Here is a 15,933-nt window from a genome sequence, read left to right on the forward strand (position 1 = left end):
TGAGATGTGGCTCTTTCAACATGGTCCATGGTGAACCACATTCTCTTTATTCACTGAACACTAAACATTCGCCTCATATTGACTGAGCACTAGAAGTTGTTGAAGAACTGAGATTAAAGAATTGTTCAACTCTTTAAATTTTTTTTCAACATTTATGCATCCAAATTTTCGAGAAGACTGGTACGGCATATAAGAAATTTTTTGTACACAAAGGGTTTTGTAACAATTATTATTTGAATTCCTTTTGATGGAAGCTAATGTGTTGAACGAATCAACTTTTCATGTCTTTTACCTAGGTCCAAACGTGGCTTATGTAAGAAAAAAATGTTGTTAACTGATAAATGTTTGCAGTACGCATGTCGCTGCATTGCACCAAGTGGATGGTTGAAGGTATTAACCTATTTCATATTTAGGTTGCTACCAAAATTTTGCGTTTTACTTACTATTTTAATCTACAGTATAATATAATCTATAACTTTTGCTTGATTTCTATGAATAATCTCTATATATTAATACAATCCCTTATCGTTAGGATCAATCTTAAAAATTTTATCAGGGTTTAAAATTCTTTTAGGATCTAAAGCTAATTTAATTGTTCTCATCATATCAATAGTATCATCTCCTAATTCTAATTGTAAGAATTTTCTTTTCAGTATCCCTATACTATGCTCCCCTGTACATGTACCGTCATTATCTATTCCCAATTTAATCATTTTATTAACTATATCTTCAACTTCTTGTCTTTTTTCCTTTTTATAAAATATATCTGCATGAAAATTTCCATCTCCTACATGAGCTAATATTATTGAGCTGAAACCTGATGATTTCATCCATCCATTTATCGTATCTAGAACGTATGATAATCTAGATATAGGCACAGCAATATCGGTTACCCAAATTCTGACATCTTCATCAATTTCATTTCTACCCCAATCTATCATAGCATAGAAAGCGTTTTTTCTAGCTGAAAATAATTCATCACCTTGTTCTTTACTTTTAGCGAAAATAAAATTTTCAGCTTTGTTTTTCTTTGTTATTTCTTTCAAAATTTTGATATTTTCTTTGACTATAATATCATTCAATCCTCCTATTTTAAAAAAAATAGTTGGTACCTCTAACCATTCATCCGATGTATATCCACTATAATTTAAACAATGCATCATATCACCATCCAACATTTCTATAGCTGATGGTTGCATTCCCAGTCGAAACACTTGTTCAACAGTTTGCGTAGCTGATTTGATCAGTGGGAATTGTACAACAACTACAGTCTCTGATTTTGGGATAGGGTAAACTTTGACTACAGCTTCAGTAACTATCCCTAAAGTTCCTTCACTTCCAATAAATAGATTTGTTAGGTTGTAACCGGCACTTGATTTTCTTGGTCTTTGTCTCGTTTTAATAATGGTTCCATCAGCTAAAACTGCAGTAATTGAAATTACATTCGCTGACATAGCTCCATATCTAGAAGCTGAAATTCCACTGGCATTAGTAGATATCATTCCACCTATTTGTCCATTTGTACCACAATCTACTCCCATCATTAATTTATAAGGTTCTAAAATTTCATTCAATTTTAACCAATTAACCCCACATTGTACAACTACATCTAAATCATTCTCATTTATTTGTAGTACTTTATTCATTTTGGAGGTATCTATAACTATACCTTGTCTAGTTGAGTGGAAATGACCTTCAAGACTACTTCCACCGGAAAATGGTACAACTGGTATTGAATATTTATTACAAATTTTCAATATTGCAGAAACTTCTTCTGTTGATTTGGGGTATAAAATATATTGTGGTATTTCTCCAGGTAATGGCTTATGAGTAGTGAATTCATTTCCAGTGTGAAATTCAATATCTAGTTTGCTATTTGAAACTTCTATACCCAATTTCTTAAACTCCTCAATATGATTTGATATATTTTTACAATATTTAGGTGATTTTATTGAATTCAATTTTGTCGTTGAAGAAAAAGGTAAAATGTCAATAGGTTGATTTATTTTGATTGACAGCTGACCATATTTATATGCAATAGTGGATGCTAGCACAGTACCTACTAGACCAGCTAGTATTGGCCTAAACGGCACCTTTTTCCAAGACATAATAGTGAGGATTATTACGTTGCAAAATCATTTTAACTTAATTACTCTATGGAAAAGAATTGATTTTTCAAACGCGGAATTTAATAAATGAAGATACCATACATAGACTACTTATCAAAAAGAAATAAAACAAATGATGTCTTTAAAAAAACACTTCATAAGCTTACCAGCAGCTATCTCTTTAATTTCAAATCTTTGTAACAAGTCTCTCCTTTAACAAGAGAATTAAATAAGTTCTTTATAAGCTCAGAGAGAGCATCTTCTTTGACATCAAACCTTTCTAACAACTCTTCCACTTTCATACCAGTAGGTACAATAGTGCCGTCATCATCTTCTTCCTCAGAATTATAGATAGTCTTGTCTATTTCTTCATCATCAATCGCTGGTTTGTGATAAACATTTTTCCCAAGCAAAACTCTATTTGGATTGAAAGGTTCTAAACCAGCTCGCTTCCAAGATTTCATGATTTGAGTAGGAGATAAAGCAATTTCTCTAGCCTCTGTGTAAAATTGAAGAAATTCATTTTTTTCAATTTTTTGTTCACTTACTTCTTGCTTAATAGTAGACCAGACACACTTTTGTCTATAAATCTTTCTCATCAACTTAAATACTCCCCTAACGAGTGGATGAGTGTGATGGCTACTATATGATGGTGTGTATATGGGAAATATATTGTTTTCGTAGCACTCTTCCATAAATTCTAATGTATAATGACTTTCATGGTTATCCATAAGCAAAACAACCTTATCGTGATTTTTACCAGCCCCTGATTCAGGAATGAAAATATGTCTCAACCAATGGAGAATTTTGGCATGTGATGTCCATCCCGTAGGAGATACTTCATATTCATAAGAGTTATACTTATTTGCATCAAACCAATTGGTATCGAATTCATCACCCTTGAATATAATCATTGGTTTTATAGCTTTTCCTGACATTGAACAGCATTCAACAACCGTTACATACTCACTATTCTCATTTCCAAGTAAAGGTTTTTCTTCTCCATCAAAGGTGTTAAATCCGTATCTGATTGTGTTCTCAGATAATATGGTGTACGACTCATCAAAAGTGAAGATTTTGTCAGCTGGTATTTCCTTATCAATAACTTGTTCCTTAAATTTGTCATAAAAATCATCTAAATTATCAAAATCACCACCTAATCTATAACGTATGTCCGACATTTTAGTTAATTCACTAAATTTTATCAAACTTTCATTTCGTTTTTTAAAATTTTTCATCCATTGTTTATTAATATAATTGGTTGATCCTCTATTTTTAATGATAGCATTTGCTAGATCCACTATGATGTCTTCATTTAAAGGAACCCCAGTTTGTGCGTATTTTATACTGTGAGACACGATTACTTCCTCTTCCACTGGAAAAACTGTACGCCTTTTTAGATTACCATTCACCTTGCTTTCACCTTTTGTTATGCGGTACCTCAATCCATTTGAACTCACATCATAGATTTTAGCGATAGTGTTGATTGGAGTACGCTTATTCTTTTCTTTTTTTAGATCCAGTCTATAGAATTTGTAAGCTAGGTCAATCTTTTCATTTTTTGACATTTCGGAGGTCACCTCGGGTGCTATGACTTGTTCATTCATGGTGTTGTTGATAAGAATGTTGGATACTATTTTATCGATTAATTTATTTATTTGTTACTTTTTTAAGGGGTACCAAAATCGCGTCTGTTCAGTATTAAATAACACGCGTGTTTTTCATGTACTATTAAACTGCTTTACCAATATTATCCTCAGATTGTATGCCCATATGAATTTAAGACATTTAGCAAACAATTGAAAGTGGTCCTACACTACAAAACCTCAATTTCGTATGGATTTGTATAAAATTTGTTATTTCTTTCCTATGTACAAAGATAAAATAGAAGGAAACTTGAGGTGAGAAGATTTTCGAAAAAAGTAAGCATGTAATCGATTGAATGAGGTGTCTGCTCTATTCTAAAATTGTGATCAGAGCGTTAGCTTTTCAGCTATATCTCTGATGTAAGAGTTTCCATTGATGGTATCGTAATCCATTTATTCTGAGTTCTTCAGTCATTACGAATACATTTTATTTATTGAAGGTTACAAAAATTAATAAAAGTTTCAAAAATAAACATCATTTTAATTAAACTATACAAACTATATCCTCATAATTATTTGGATAATATTTCACCAGCTTCTAAAGTTTTTTCATTTCTTTCTCTTACACTAATAGAAGGTCTATTTAACATAGCTTCTAAAGCGTCAGAATATGGAGCTTTAGTTTTTGATGGTGGATTTAAGTTTTTAACTAAATCAAAGTAATTTTCATAAATATCACCATCATATCTACCAATTGGTGCATTAATCATCATATCTGATTGTTGGAAACCATCAGTTAATCCAACAACATTTGGTCTTATTTCTTTACATAATTTTGGAATTTGAATTTTAGCTAATTCAGCAATAGCTTCAGTTGATGCAACATTAAAAGCTAAAAAGAATCCTGAATATTTATCTAATACAATAGCTGCTGCATATAATTGACCTAATTGATATAAATATGGTTTTAATTCTTGATATGGAGTTTCATCAACTCTTCTAATATATTCTGTTAAAAGATAATGATGAGCTTTTAATTTTGAAATTATAACTAATTCAGCACCAACATAATCAAATGATTCTTTTCTAACTGTTTTACCAGCTTCATAACCTAATCTTATTATAGTAACTTCAATAGCTTTAATGAATTTTTTAATATCACCAATATCAGCAGCATTATTTAAAATAACTTTATCAGCTCCTTTACCAGTATATTCTTTTAATTGATTTAAGAAATCTGATGAACCTTTAACAACTTTATCATCATCTTCAATAGCTAAAATATGTTTAACTAATGGTTTACCAATGTTAATACCTAAGACATTATTATCACCTTCCCAAGTACATTGAACAACCCAATCATTATAAGCTCTTCCGAAACCATTATAACCTGAATAACCATGACCACCACAAGCTTGTCTACATTGATCAATAGCTTCAGCTGCTAACCAAGTACAAGTTGATTTTAATGAACCTGAATCAATGAATAATGATTTCATAGCATCAATGGCTTTGAAGATACCAGCTTCATCACCTTCATCAACAGCATCATCTAATTCTAATAAAGTATCACCAATAGTTGATTCAACTTTTAATGCACCAGCTGAAATAACATAAGCAGCTGCTAAATATGGTAATAATCTTTTTTGATGTAATGGATAATCTAATAATTGAGTTTCTAATGCATCTTCATCATCTGGATCAACATTATCACCTTTAAATTGTCTTCTACCAATAGCATATCTTAAAGCAATAGTAGCAACTCTTGCAATCATTCTGTATGAATCTAATACCATCATAACTCTACCACCTAATAATGCTGAATATGATAATTGTTCTAATGGTGGTAAAGTAACTTCACCATCTCTTGCAACTTTACAGAATTTTTGTAACATGAAAAATCTTGGAATTCTAACTGATGAAAATTGAATCCAACCATTATCAATACCATCTCTACCCATTTTAGCACCAATATCACCAACAGTAACACCTGGCATTATATCATGATTTGAATCTCTTAATGGTACAATAAAAGTTTTAACACCATAATCTTCACCATCAACAATTAATCTTGCGTAAACTGAACAATGAGTAGCTGAATGAGCAGCACCACCAATCCACCATTTAGTAGCACCAATATGAGGAGTATTTATAACGAATTCATCATTTTCTTTATCAAAAGTAGCAGTAGTTTCAATACCCATAACATTTGAACCATGAGCTAATTCAGTCATACCAAAACAACCATAAATACCTTTAATATGAGCAGTTTCTTTATCTAAAGCCCAATATTTTAATTGATCATAAGTACCATTACCTCTAATACAAGAAATAAATAAACCTAAATTAACACCAATTCTTGTTGAAACAGCTGGATCAAATACACCAATTAATGATAATCTTCTATTAAAAGTATCAATAGAATCAGTTTCTAAATATCTTGAAACTCTATTTATTTTTAAAGCAGTTAAAGCTCTTAATTGATCTTTTGACATATCATAATATGAACCATCAGTCCATAATACAGGATCTCTTTCCATTTGTTGTTGTAAAGATTTTATTAATTCAGCTCTTTCTTCAGAACCTTCTAAAAAGTATTGTAATAATTGTGGATTTACTTTTTGTTGAGCTCTTTCTTGTTGAATTGAAGTTCTTGGATCTGGTCCTTTTGATAAACTAACATTTTTTGCTGTGAATACCATTTTGAAAATATATTATTATTGTATTATTCTTAAATTTGTAAATTTGTAAAATTATATGTATATATGTAATGTGATTTTTTAATAAGTAACTATATTATTAATTTCTTCAAAAGTTTTAATTTATAAATAAAAGAAAGTGAATAACTTAATGTTGAAAAAAAAAAGAGTTGTTGATAATTAAAAAAATCTGGGGGAATATTTATATATTAAATATTATTGTACATTTACATATAATAATAAAATTTATTTTTTCACAGGGGAATTTGATTTATGGAGAAATTTAAAAATGGCAATTTGGTAGCATATTTGATGTATTATTCTATTAGTAGTAGCATAATGTAGTATTTAAAGTATAGTGGTAACACAAAAATAACTATACTAATACTCCACTTATTAAACTATTTTATTTTATTACATCAATAAATAACTGACAAACAAATATTAAGTCCGATGAAATTATAAGCGTAATGGTTTAATCCATTTCAAAAAGGTTTTAGTACGACCAATTCATAGTAAATCTCAGTAAAACTACCTCTGCAGTACGAGGTACAAGAATCGCTTCAGTAGTATCAATCTCTAGACATCCCAAACGTTTTGTTTATAGTGAATGGTGAGTGAAACCAAACAATAGTTACCGAGCTTGAACCATATCTATTTGAGATCATTCAAAGTGTATACAAATGTCTACATATCACCTGTTTTTTTATTTATTTTAAAGCCAAAGGCAAATTTCCTTAGTTATCATATTTTAAAAGATTATTTTTCAAGACTATCATTCTAACTGCAGTAATAAAAGTAATATAATAAAAAAGTCCGAAATTCTTAAATTACTTCGTATTAAAAATGCAAAATATTCAACCAGAGGGGGGGAAGATTAGTAGTAGAAAAATTAAGTATAGCGATAAAAAATTATATTATACTTAGTCTTACCGAGGATTCAATTTACCGAGGCAGGCTCTGCACGTGACCTCTTTTTTTTTTCAACTCATTTTTCAGCTCGTTCTAAACGACTGTTAATTTCTTTTTTCTGTACGATTTTGTACAATTTTCTAGAATGCGCGAGACTCTTAATTTAAGCGTTCAACGAATATCAAAGCATTTGGAATTTTGATGTCTCAGAATTATGTTAAACTACTAAGTGAATTAGTCTGAGCTAAACGAAGCTATCACCTCGGTCTCCTGCTTGTTTGTCCTTCTATAATAAAATCTATTAGGTCATTCATCTTTGCATTAGAAAGACCTAGAGTCAGTTGAGCTTTTTAGTTAGAACTTTACATATGGTCTGATTCATGTAAAAATTAAAATGAAAATCATCATCGGCTCTGAGAATTTATCAAGAATTCTACTTACATAAAAACCGTTTTATTATAAATTTGATTTTCTGTGTTTATTATTGTACAAAATTAAACATATCACATTACTTTTGATTTTCTCTAGTTTCTAAAATTTGAAAAAAAATGTGGGGTTTGCCGGTTTTAAAAATAAACCATTCAGTAGTAAAACCTTAAAGGTTCTTACCTTAGTCAGTTTTGTTTCAGATTTGAACAGTTGAAGTAAAGATACGATTCAGGGTCTTTTTTTTATTTTAAATACTTTAATCGATTATTGATTAATCTTTTTTGTAAACCTTTAGATTTATTATTCTCAATTTAGGGAGATTCAACTATTATTGTTCGCTTCAAATTTTGTTTCATGTTTATTCAAAACCTAAATGTTTTAATATTTTGCAGTCAAAATACAATACAAAGTTAAACTTTGTAAAATACAGCTATATGAATATCATACTGCTAGATCATAATTGTCCCAACTTTAACATCTTTTAGTAGGTGTAAAATTGCAAAAGTTCGTTTCAAATCTTTGTACGAAATATAGATATTTTTGCAACAACTTTTCTGCGACTGTCCTTAAACTTATTTGAGGAAGACTCAAATTCTAAACACATTTCAACCACATTTCAACCACATTTCAACCACATAGAACAAACTCATGCTCCTACAATGAGAGCAAATACATAATGGCTTGAACTGAAGCATCAAATAAAGGCTTGAGAACTTTATTAACAGCTTCTTGATCTAATCAAGAAAATAAATATCGAGTAAAACATCCGTACCTACATACTTTACCAGTAATATCATTTTACAATAATTTTATCAAATTCAAAAATCCTACTAAGCTCGTTGATTGAGAGAAAACAGTCATAGAATCAAGCATCAGTATCGGAATGGAACAATTAGACACTTCGTAGCTATTTCGAAAGAGTGCTAATGAAACCAATTGTGAGTACCAAGATGTAGGGAGTTACAATATCAGAGTTCATGAAAATCTTAAACCTAAGTTGTTGACAAAAATACAACGATTATTTTATTGTTCTCTATGTACAAATTGATTCTATAATTATTGAACTTAAAACTAACTCCATCTGTGTTCGTTTAACAGCATTTCAGTCACATAAAGTGAATCCCATATCGAGGATGAATCAGGATTTTCCACCTTCATTTAATTCATACTAATCCAACAATACGATAGTCTGTTTTGCTCGACTAACTTATAATTGTGGCACTAACATATCCATTAAAGGGGATTGAATAAATAAAACACCTAAACCAAACAAAGCAACTTGTGTACCAATAGTGAAAGCTGGTGAGTTTCTGATCTTCTCAAATGTTGAGGCTTCGTCTTTAGCAGTAGGTGGGGCTCTAGCTTGGAAATTCATTTGTGATTGTATGGTGTATTGTTGTTTGCTTAGAATGAGCTTGTAGTCAAATCTATGCTCTCTTCAGATCTTTGGTGATGAATTTTTTTTTTCTCGTATTTGATCATTTTACACATCACCAAAATATCAAATCAATCAGATCTACACAGTTCTGTTGTATATTAGACTATACTACAGTCATAATGACATCATTTGAATCAAATTTTAATATCAAACCCGAGAATACTTTTTCTATTGCAGGAAAACAAATCAAATTTAATACCAAACAAGACATTGAACCTTATATTAAACAATTAAATGAAGTTTCAGATCTACAAAAAATAGATTTTTCAGGAAATACAATTGGAATTGAAGCATCTGAAGAATTAAGTAAAGCATTAATAAATCATACAAATATAAAAGAAATTAATTTTTCAGATTTATATACTGGAAGATTAAATACTGAAATTCCAAAATCATTACAATTTTTATTACCTTCTTTATTAAAATTACCAAATTTAAAATATATAAATCTTAGTGATAATGCATTTGGATTACAAACTATAGATCCAATTGAAGAATATATTGCTAAAGCTGTAACATTAGAACATTTAATATTATCGAATAATGGAATGGGACCATTTGCAGGTTCAAGAATTGGTGGATCATTATTTAAATTAGCGAAAGCTAAAGAAAACAAAAAATATGGATCTTTAAAAACTTTTATATGTGGTAGAAATAGATTAGAAAATGGTTCAATTAATTATTTAGCTGTTGGATTAAGAAATCATAAAGATTTAGAAGTTGTAAGATTATATCAAAATGGTATTAGACCAGCTGGTATATCAAAATTAATTGAAAAAGGATTAAGTTATAATAAAAAATTAGAAGTTTTAGATTTACAAGATAATACTATAACTACATCTGGTGCTATAAAATTAGCAGAATCAATATCAAATTGGCCAGATTTAGTAGAATTAAATCTTAATGATTCATTATTAAAAAATAAAGGTTCTTTAGAAGTTGTAAGAGCACTTTCAAAAGATAAAAAAGAAAAATTAACAATATTAAAACTACAATATAATGAATTAGAATCAGATAGTCTTTTAGTATTAGCAGATTTAGTTGGTGATAAATTACCAAATTTAAAAAGTTTAGAATTAAACGGTAATAGATTTGAAGAAGATTCTGATCATATAACTACTATAAATAATATTTTTGAAGAAAGAGGATTTGGTGAATTAGATGAATTAGATGAATTAGAAGAGTTAGATAGTGAAGAAGAAGATGAAGAAGATGAAGAGGAAGATGAAATAGATTCCTTAGAAGAAGATCTCGATTTAGATCAATTAGAGAAAGATCTTTCCGGAGTTAGTGTTGAAGATAAGGATAAAGGTGTTGACGAAATAGCAGATGAATTGTCAAAAACTCATATAGACTAGTTATATAGAAACAATAAATAGCATATTTTGAAGTATATTGCGTGAATTCTCTAATTGGATTAGTCTATGTCTTGTTAATAAATCTGAAACATCTGCAAAACTAGCGAGAAATTATGAAAAAAATCAAAATCTGATACACGTCTAAACTACGAATCAATTCATCACCATACTACAAATTTTGCATGTCAAGTATATACAAACTTTCAATAAAAGGTATAAGAGCATTTGAACCAGAATCAGATGAAACAATACAATTTGGATTTCCTTTGACTTTAATTTGTGGTCAAAATGGATGTGGTAAAACAACTATAATTGAATGTTTAAAATATGCAACTACAGGTAATCTACCTCCAAATTCGAAAGGTGGAGCTTTTGTACATGATCCAAGTTTAAGTTCACGTGTTCAAGTTACTGGACAAGTTAAATTAGCTTTTAAAAATGCAAATGGAAGATCAATGATTACAACAAGATCAGTTCAAGCAAGTGTTAAAAAAGGTGGTGTAGCAGCTGGAAATGTTACTTTTAAATCATTAGAAGGTCAATTAGCTTATATTGAACGTGGAGAAAGAACCAGTATATCTTCAAAAAATGCAGAATTAGATACTCAAATTCCTATATTTCTTGGTGCATCAACTGCCATTTTGGATAATGTTATATTTTGTCATCAAGATGATAGTTTATGGCCATTAAGTGAAGCTTCTGTATTAAAAAAGAAATTTGATGATATATTTGAAGCTTCAAAATTTACTAAAGTTATTGATAATTTGAAAAGTATTAAAAAAGATATGGCTACGGATATAAAATTAATTGAACAAGGTGTAAATCATTTAAAAATTGATAAAGATCGAGCTAAAAAGATACGAGATAGATTAGTTGGGATGTATGAATCAGTTGATAAATTTTCTACAGAAATTAGTGATTTGAATATTAAGATTGAAGAAAAGGAAAAAGAAGCAGAAAATTTGTTTGCTACAAATCAAGAATTTCAAAAAATTTTAAGTGATTATGAAAATCTATTAATGAAAAAATCTTCATTAGAAGAAAACATTGAAAATTTAAAGCGATCAATTGAAATTTTACCTGATACAGATGAGGAATTATATAATCAACGAGAAAATTTTGCATCTATAGTTGACGAAAAGAACAAGTCTGTTGGGAAATTACAGAAGGTGGGAAAAGATTTAGAAACCAATTTGAAAAACGAAACTAATCAATATAATGAATTGATCAGACTTGATGGTTCTTTGAAAGCTAAAAAAGCAGAATATGATGTTGATGTTGAAAAAATTGGTGAAATTGTTTCCGATAATTCTGATAAGTTAAAAGTTGAATTAACAGATGATGACCAAACCAATAGATCAAATTTCAAAACTGCAGCTGAAAAGCAAAATGCATTTATACAAACTCAACAAAAGGAATTAATTCAAAAAAATAGATCCATTGAATCTAAAAAGCAATCTCAACTTCAAGAAATAACAAATTCAATTTTAAAAGATGATCAAACATTGGAATACGTCAATAATGATTTACAAAAGCTTAAACAAAATTTATATGTGATGAAAAGAAAATTAGATTCAAGTTCAAATGATGAAACTGAACTTATTGAGAAAAAAGAAGAATTAACACAAACAATTCAAGCCTTGAATGATAAGAAAGCTAAAAATGAATTAAAAACTCTAGATGGGAAATTGATGGATTCGAATACAGAAATCTCAAAATTAGAATTTGAATTAGATGAGATTTCAAAGAAATTATCAATGAGTAGTAAACAATCAGAATTAAAATCAAAATTAACATTTTTAGAAGATTCAGTTAAAACTAAGACTAATGAAATTCAAAAAATCAAACAAAAAATAGATGATGATTTTAAATCATTGATGAATGAAGAAATTGATTTTGATCATGCTGAAAGTAATTATAATGACAAATATATGGAACTTTCAACTGAAGTAGATGATCAACAAAAGAAAGTGTTTAGTGTACAAAGTGAAATGGATTCATTGAAGAATTCAAAATCAAAAATCAATGCTGCTAAAGCTGAAAATGAGTCCAAAATAGCGTCGTTGAATGATGAAATAAGTAAAGTTATTGATGATGTTGATGATTATGAAAATATAGTGCAAGATTTAGAAGATGATTATAAAAATGTAATGGAAGATGTCAATACTTTTGAAGTCACTAAGAGTTATGGTCAATCAGCAATAGATATGGCAGAAAAAAATCAATGTTGTTTACTTTGTAAAAGAATGTTTGATAATCCAGCTTTACAAAAATTCATTGAAGAATTAAAACAAGGATTTGATGAATCAAAAATAAATGAAGTTAAATCAAAAGCTGATGAAATTGGTAAAGAACTTGATGATACTAAGAAGATAGGATTGAAAGTAATTAACTATAGAGAAAGTATTGCATTGAGACCAACATTTGATGAACAACTTAGTGAACTCAATGCGAAACAAAATCAATTGAATGATAATTTAAAAGTAGAAGTTAAAAAACTTGAAAAAATCAAATCATCTTTCGAATCAGCTGCCATATTGAAAAAACCATTATCTGATGCTACAAGATTAAATCAAGATATACATGGTCTTGAATCAAGAATTGAAGAACTTAATGATGACCTTGGGGGCTTTGGTACAGCAGTTGCTTCTATAAGTGAATTACAAACACAACAGCAAGACGTTAATACCAAAATTAGAGATTTAAGACATGAATTGAATGCTGCTACGGATGAAAAAAACAAAGTTCAAAGAGAATTACAAAAATTAGAAAATAAAGTCAAGGATACTAAATTAATTATAAGTAATCTTGAAAGATCATTAGCTGAAGTACAAAATATCAAAAAACAAATTTCCGAGACCGAATCAAACATCAATAAAGCCGAAACAAGAGTAAATGAGGTTCAAACAAATTTGAAAAATCTTAAGGAAAAAAAAGATCAGCAATCTCAAGAGTTGAAACAACTTCAAGATGAAAACTATAAACAAGAGCATAAATTACAAAAAGAAGTACAATTCATATCTGATTTATTATCTAAATTCAATTCATTAGATAATGCAATAAAAGGATTTGAAATGAATGTTTTATCTAAACTTCAAGAAAACACAGCACAAATGCAAAAAGTATTAAATCAATGTGAAGATACAAAGCTGAAAATTGATGAAAATACAAATAAAATCAAATCTTTAGAAAAAGAAATTATGGATTCTTCTCGTATTAAACATAATATTATGGCAAATATGGATTATAGAGCACAATTACATAGATTAGATGAAACAGATTTTCATTTAAATTCACTTGATATAGATAATGCTCAATTGAAGAAACAAGATTATCAAGAAAACTCAAAACGTATTAGAGATGAATTATCAAATTTAACTTCACAACATGCTGGTAAAATTGGTGAAGTAAAACAAATTAAAGATCAAATTGAAACTTTGAAGAAAGAATTAGCTGTTGAATATAAAAATGTTAATGAACTTTATCATGAAGAATGGATTAAATTACAAACTAATCTTTTAGTTTCTAGTGATATACAACATTATTCAAAAGCATTGGATAATGCAATTATGAAATACCATAGTATTAAAATGGAAGATATCAATAGAATTTTGAATGAATTATGGTCACAAACGTATAAAGGATCTGATATATCAACAATTGCTATAAAAAGTGATGTCAACTTACAAGCAAAAGGTAATAGATCATACAATTATAGAGTAGTCATGGTGAAAGATTCAAATGAATTAGATATGAGAGGTAGATGTTCTGCTGGTCAGAAAGTCTTAGCTAGTATTTTAATTAGATTAGCATTAGCTGAATGTTTTGGAGCAAATTGTGGTATGATTGCATTAGATGAACCAACAACTAATTTAGATAGTGAAAATTCAGAAGCATTAGCTGCAGCATTGAACAAAATTATTGAATATAGAAAACAACAATCAAATTTTCAATTGATTGTAATTACTCATGATGAAAAATTTTTAACTCATATTCAAGGAGATAGATTTACTGATCATTTCTATAGAATTGAAAGAGATGAAAAAAGTAAATCGAGAATATATCTGGTTCCTATTAGTAGAATTCAAGAATTTTAACAAGTGAAATATTAATTAGTTATTTGCTATTTTGTTTTTTCTTATTATTTAGTTTGAGGAATGATGTTGATGAATTTTTAATATTAATATGACTAATGGTTTTAGTTGTTGTAGTATTAGGTGTAGCAGAATTTTTTGCAGCAATATAATTATTATTCTCATTTTTAATTTGAGTTATGATTTTATCTTTGTGAACCCATAAATGCTCCAAATATCTTTCTAATTTCTTTCTTTTATGTGGTATTCTACCTAAGGATCTGAGTTTAATATAGACTAGTATTGTAATTGGTTCTTGAGATGAAAATATCTCTAACAACGTTGGAGGGAGATAATATGAGTCTGTACTTGTCTTACCTGGACGACAGTAAATGATAGTCAAATCATATAGATTTGTATATGGATGTGGTTTGAACTTTGTTAAAGCTGTAATAATATTGTAGAAACTAGGGTATCTTGGATATAAAACGTTATTTAATTTGGGTAAGAAATATTTTTGACCAACTTGTTGTTGCAACCTATAGTTATCTTCACTCCATATATTCACTTCTGGGAATAGAACAATCCATTCTGAGAATTTACTCCTCAAAAATTTAGCAAAGATATACAAAATTGATTTCTCTTCAATTTCCCAATTCTCATCAGTTTTCAATAAGTTAAATAATATCTTGATATTGGGTACTTTCCAAACTAAAAACCATGAAAAGAAATTAACTACCGGTAAAGATAGTTCTGTTTGACATGATTCCTTAATAGAATCTTTATCTGACTTTGTGGATAATCTTGACAAATGTTGAATTACAAGAAAGTCGGCTAAAGATGAGTGATTACTCAACACAATAGCAGGATTTGAATTTATTTCATCACCCAAAACTTTTATTTTGACTCCATTCTTATGCTAATCAAACCGTTAGTATTCTTCAGACAAAGTTGTCAAGTGCATATTATAACTTACAATAAAGTAAAGACTCAAATCCCAAAAGCAATTCCCAAATTTAGTCACAATATGGCTGGAAAAGTCAGGAAAAATGGTTGCCAAAATGGTTGCAAATGTTGCTATGACATGGTAGACCAAAAGATATCCGACCAAGAATAAGATTGTTGTAAGACCTTTAAACCAAACTTTCAAATTGACTCTCTGTACTTTTCTTAGACCTAGATGATCTATTAGTTCCATTTGTGTTACTCGATATTGATTTGGTGTAACTTATAATTATACCCCTTAAGATTTTGCTGTAAATCATAACCACTATTTTTATTTTTTTGTGACACAAAATTGTAGGAAAATGTAGTAGCTAGTTATCAAACC

The 15,933-nt window shown here is 28.9% G+C and overlaps 6 protein-coding genes across 6 annotated transcripts; 2 read left to right on the forward strand and 4 right to left on the reverse strand. All coding sequences in view use genetic code 12, as the record gives it.

Annotated features, from left to right (window-relative positions):
- Positions 1-509: 509 nt before the first annotated feature.
- Positions 510-2,108, reverse strand: DLD2 (D-lactate dehydrogenase; the record flags this gene model as incomplete). The annotated part of the gene is made up of 1 exon (XM_051758474.1): positions 510-2,108. The coding sequence occupies one exon, from the start codon at positions 2,106-2,108 to the stop codon at positions 510-512; it is 1,599 nt and encodes a 532-aa protein (XP_051617101.1).
- A 173-nt stretch (positions 2,109-2,281) lies between these two features.
- Positions 2,282-3,715, reverse strand: KGF55_000364 (uncharacterized protein; the record flags this gene model as incomplete). Its single annotated transcript, XM_051758485.1, has 1 exon — positions 2,282-3,715. One exon carries the CDS (start codon positions 3,713-3,715, stop codon positions 2,282-2,284), a length of 1,434 nt encoding a protein of 477 aa, XP_051617102.1.
- Positions 3,716-4,266: 551 nt separating this feature from the next.
- On the reverse strand, positions 4,267-6,396 carry POX1-3 (acyl-CoA oxidase; the record flags this gene model as incomplete). The annotated part of the gene is made up of 1 exon (XM_051758496.1): positions 4,267-6,396. The coding sequence occupies one exon, from the start codon at positions 6,394-6,396 to the stop codon at positions 4,267-4,269; it is 2,130 nt and encodes a 709-aa protein (XP_051617103.1).
- Positions 6,397-9,291: 2,895 nt separating this feature from the next.
- Positions 9,292-10,530, forward strand: RNA1 (GTPase-activating protein; the record flags this gene model as incomplete). Its single annotated transcript, XM_051758507.1, has 1 exon — positions 9,292-10,530. One exon carries the CDS (start codon positions 9,292-9,294, stop codon positions 10,528-10,530), a length of 1,239 nt encoding a protein of 412 aa, XP_051617104.1.
- Positions 10,531-10,712: 182 nt separating this feature from the next.
- RAD50 (MRX complex DNA-binding subunit) lies at positions 10,713-14,627 on the forward strand (the record flags this gene model as incomplete). Its single annotated transcript, XM_051758519.1, has 1 exon — positions 10,713-14,627. The coding sequence occupies one exon, from the start codon at positions 10,713-10,715 to the stop codon at positions 14,625-14,627; it is 3,915 nt and encodes a 1,304-aa protein (XP_051617105.1).
- Positions 14,628-14,646: 19 nt separating this feature from the next.
- Positions 14,647-15,868, reverse strand: KGF55_000368 (uncharacterized protein; the record flags this gene model as incomplete). Its single annotated transcript, XM_051758530.1, has 2 exons — positions 14,647-15,522; positions 15,743-15,868. The coding sequence occupies 2 exons, from the start codon at positions 15,866-15,868 to the stop codon at positions 14,647-14,649; spliced, it is 1,002 nt and encodes a 333-aa protein (XP_051617106.1).
- Between the last annotated feature and the right edge of the window lie 65 nt (positions 15,869-15,933).

This window comes from Candida pseudojiufengensis (assembly GCF_024610245.1).
Source record: "Candida pseudojiufengensis strain CBS 10847 chromosome Unknown scaffold6, whole genome shotgun sequence".
NCBI lineage: Eukaryota > Fungi > Ascomycota > Pichiomycetes > Serinales > Debaryomycetaceae > Lodderomyces > Lodderomyces pseudojiufengensis.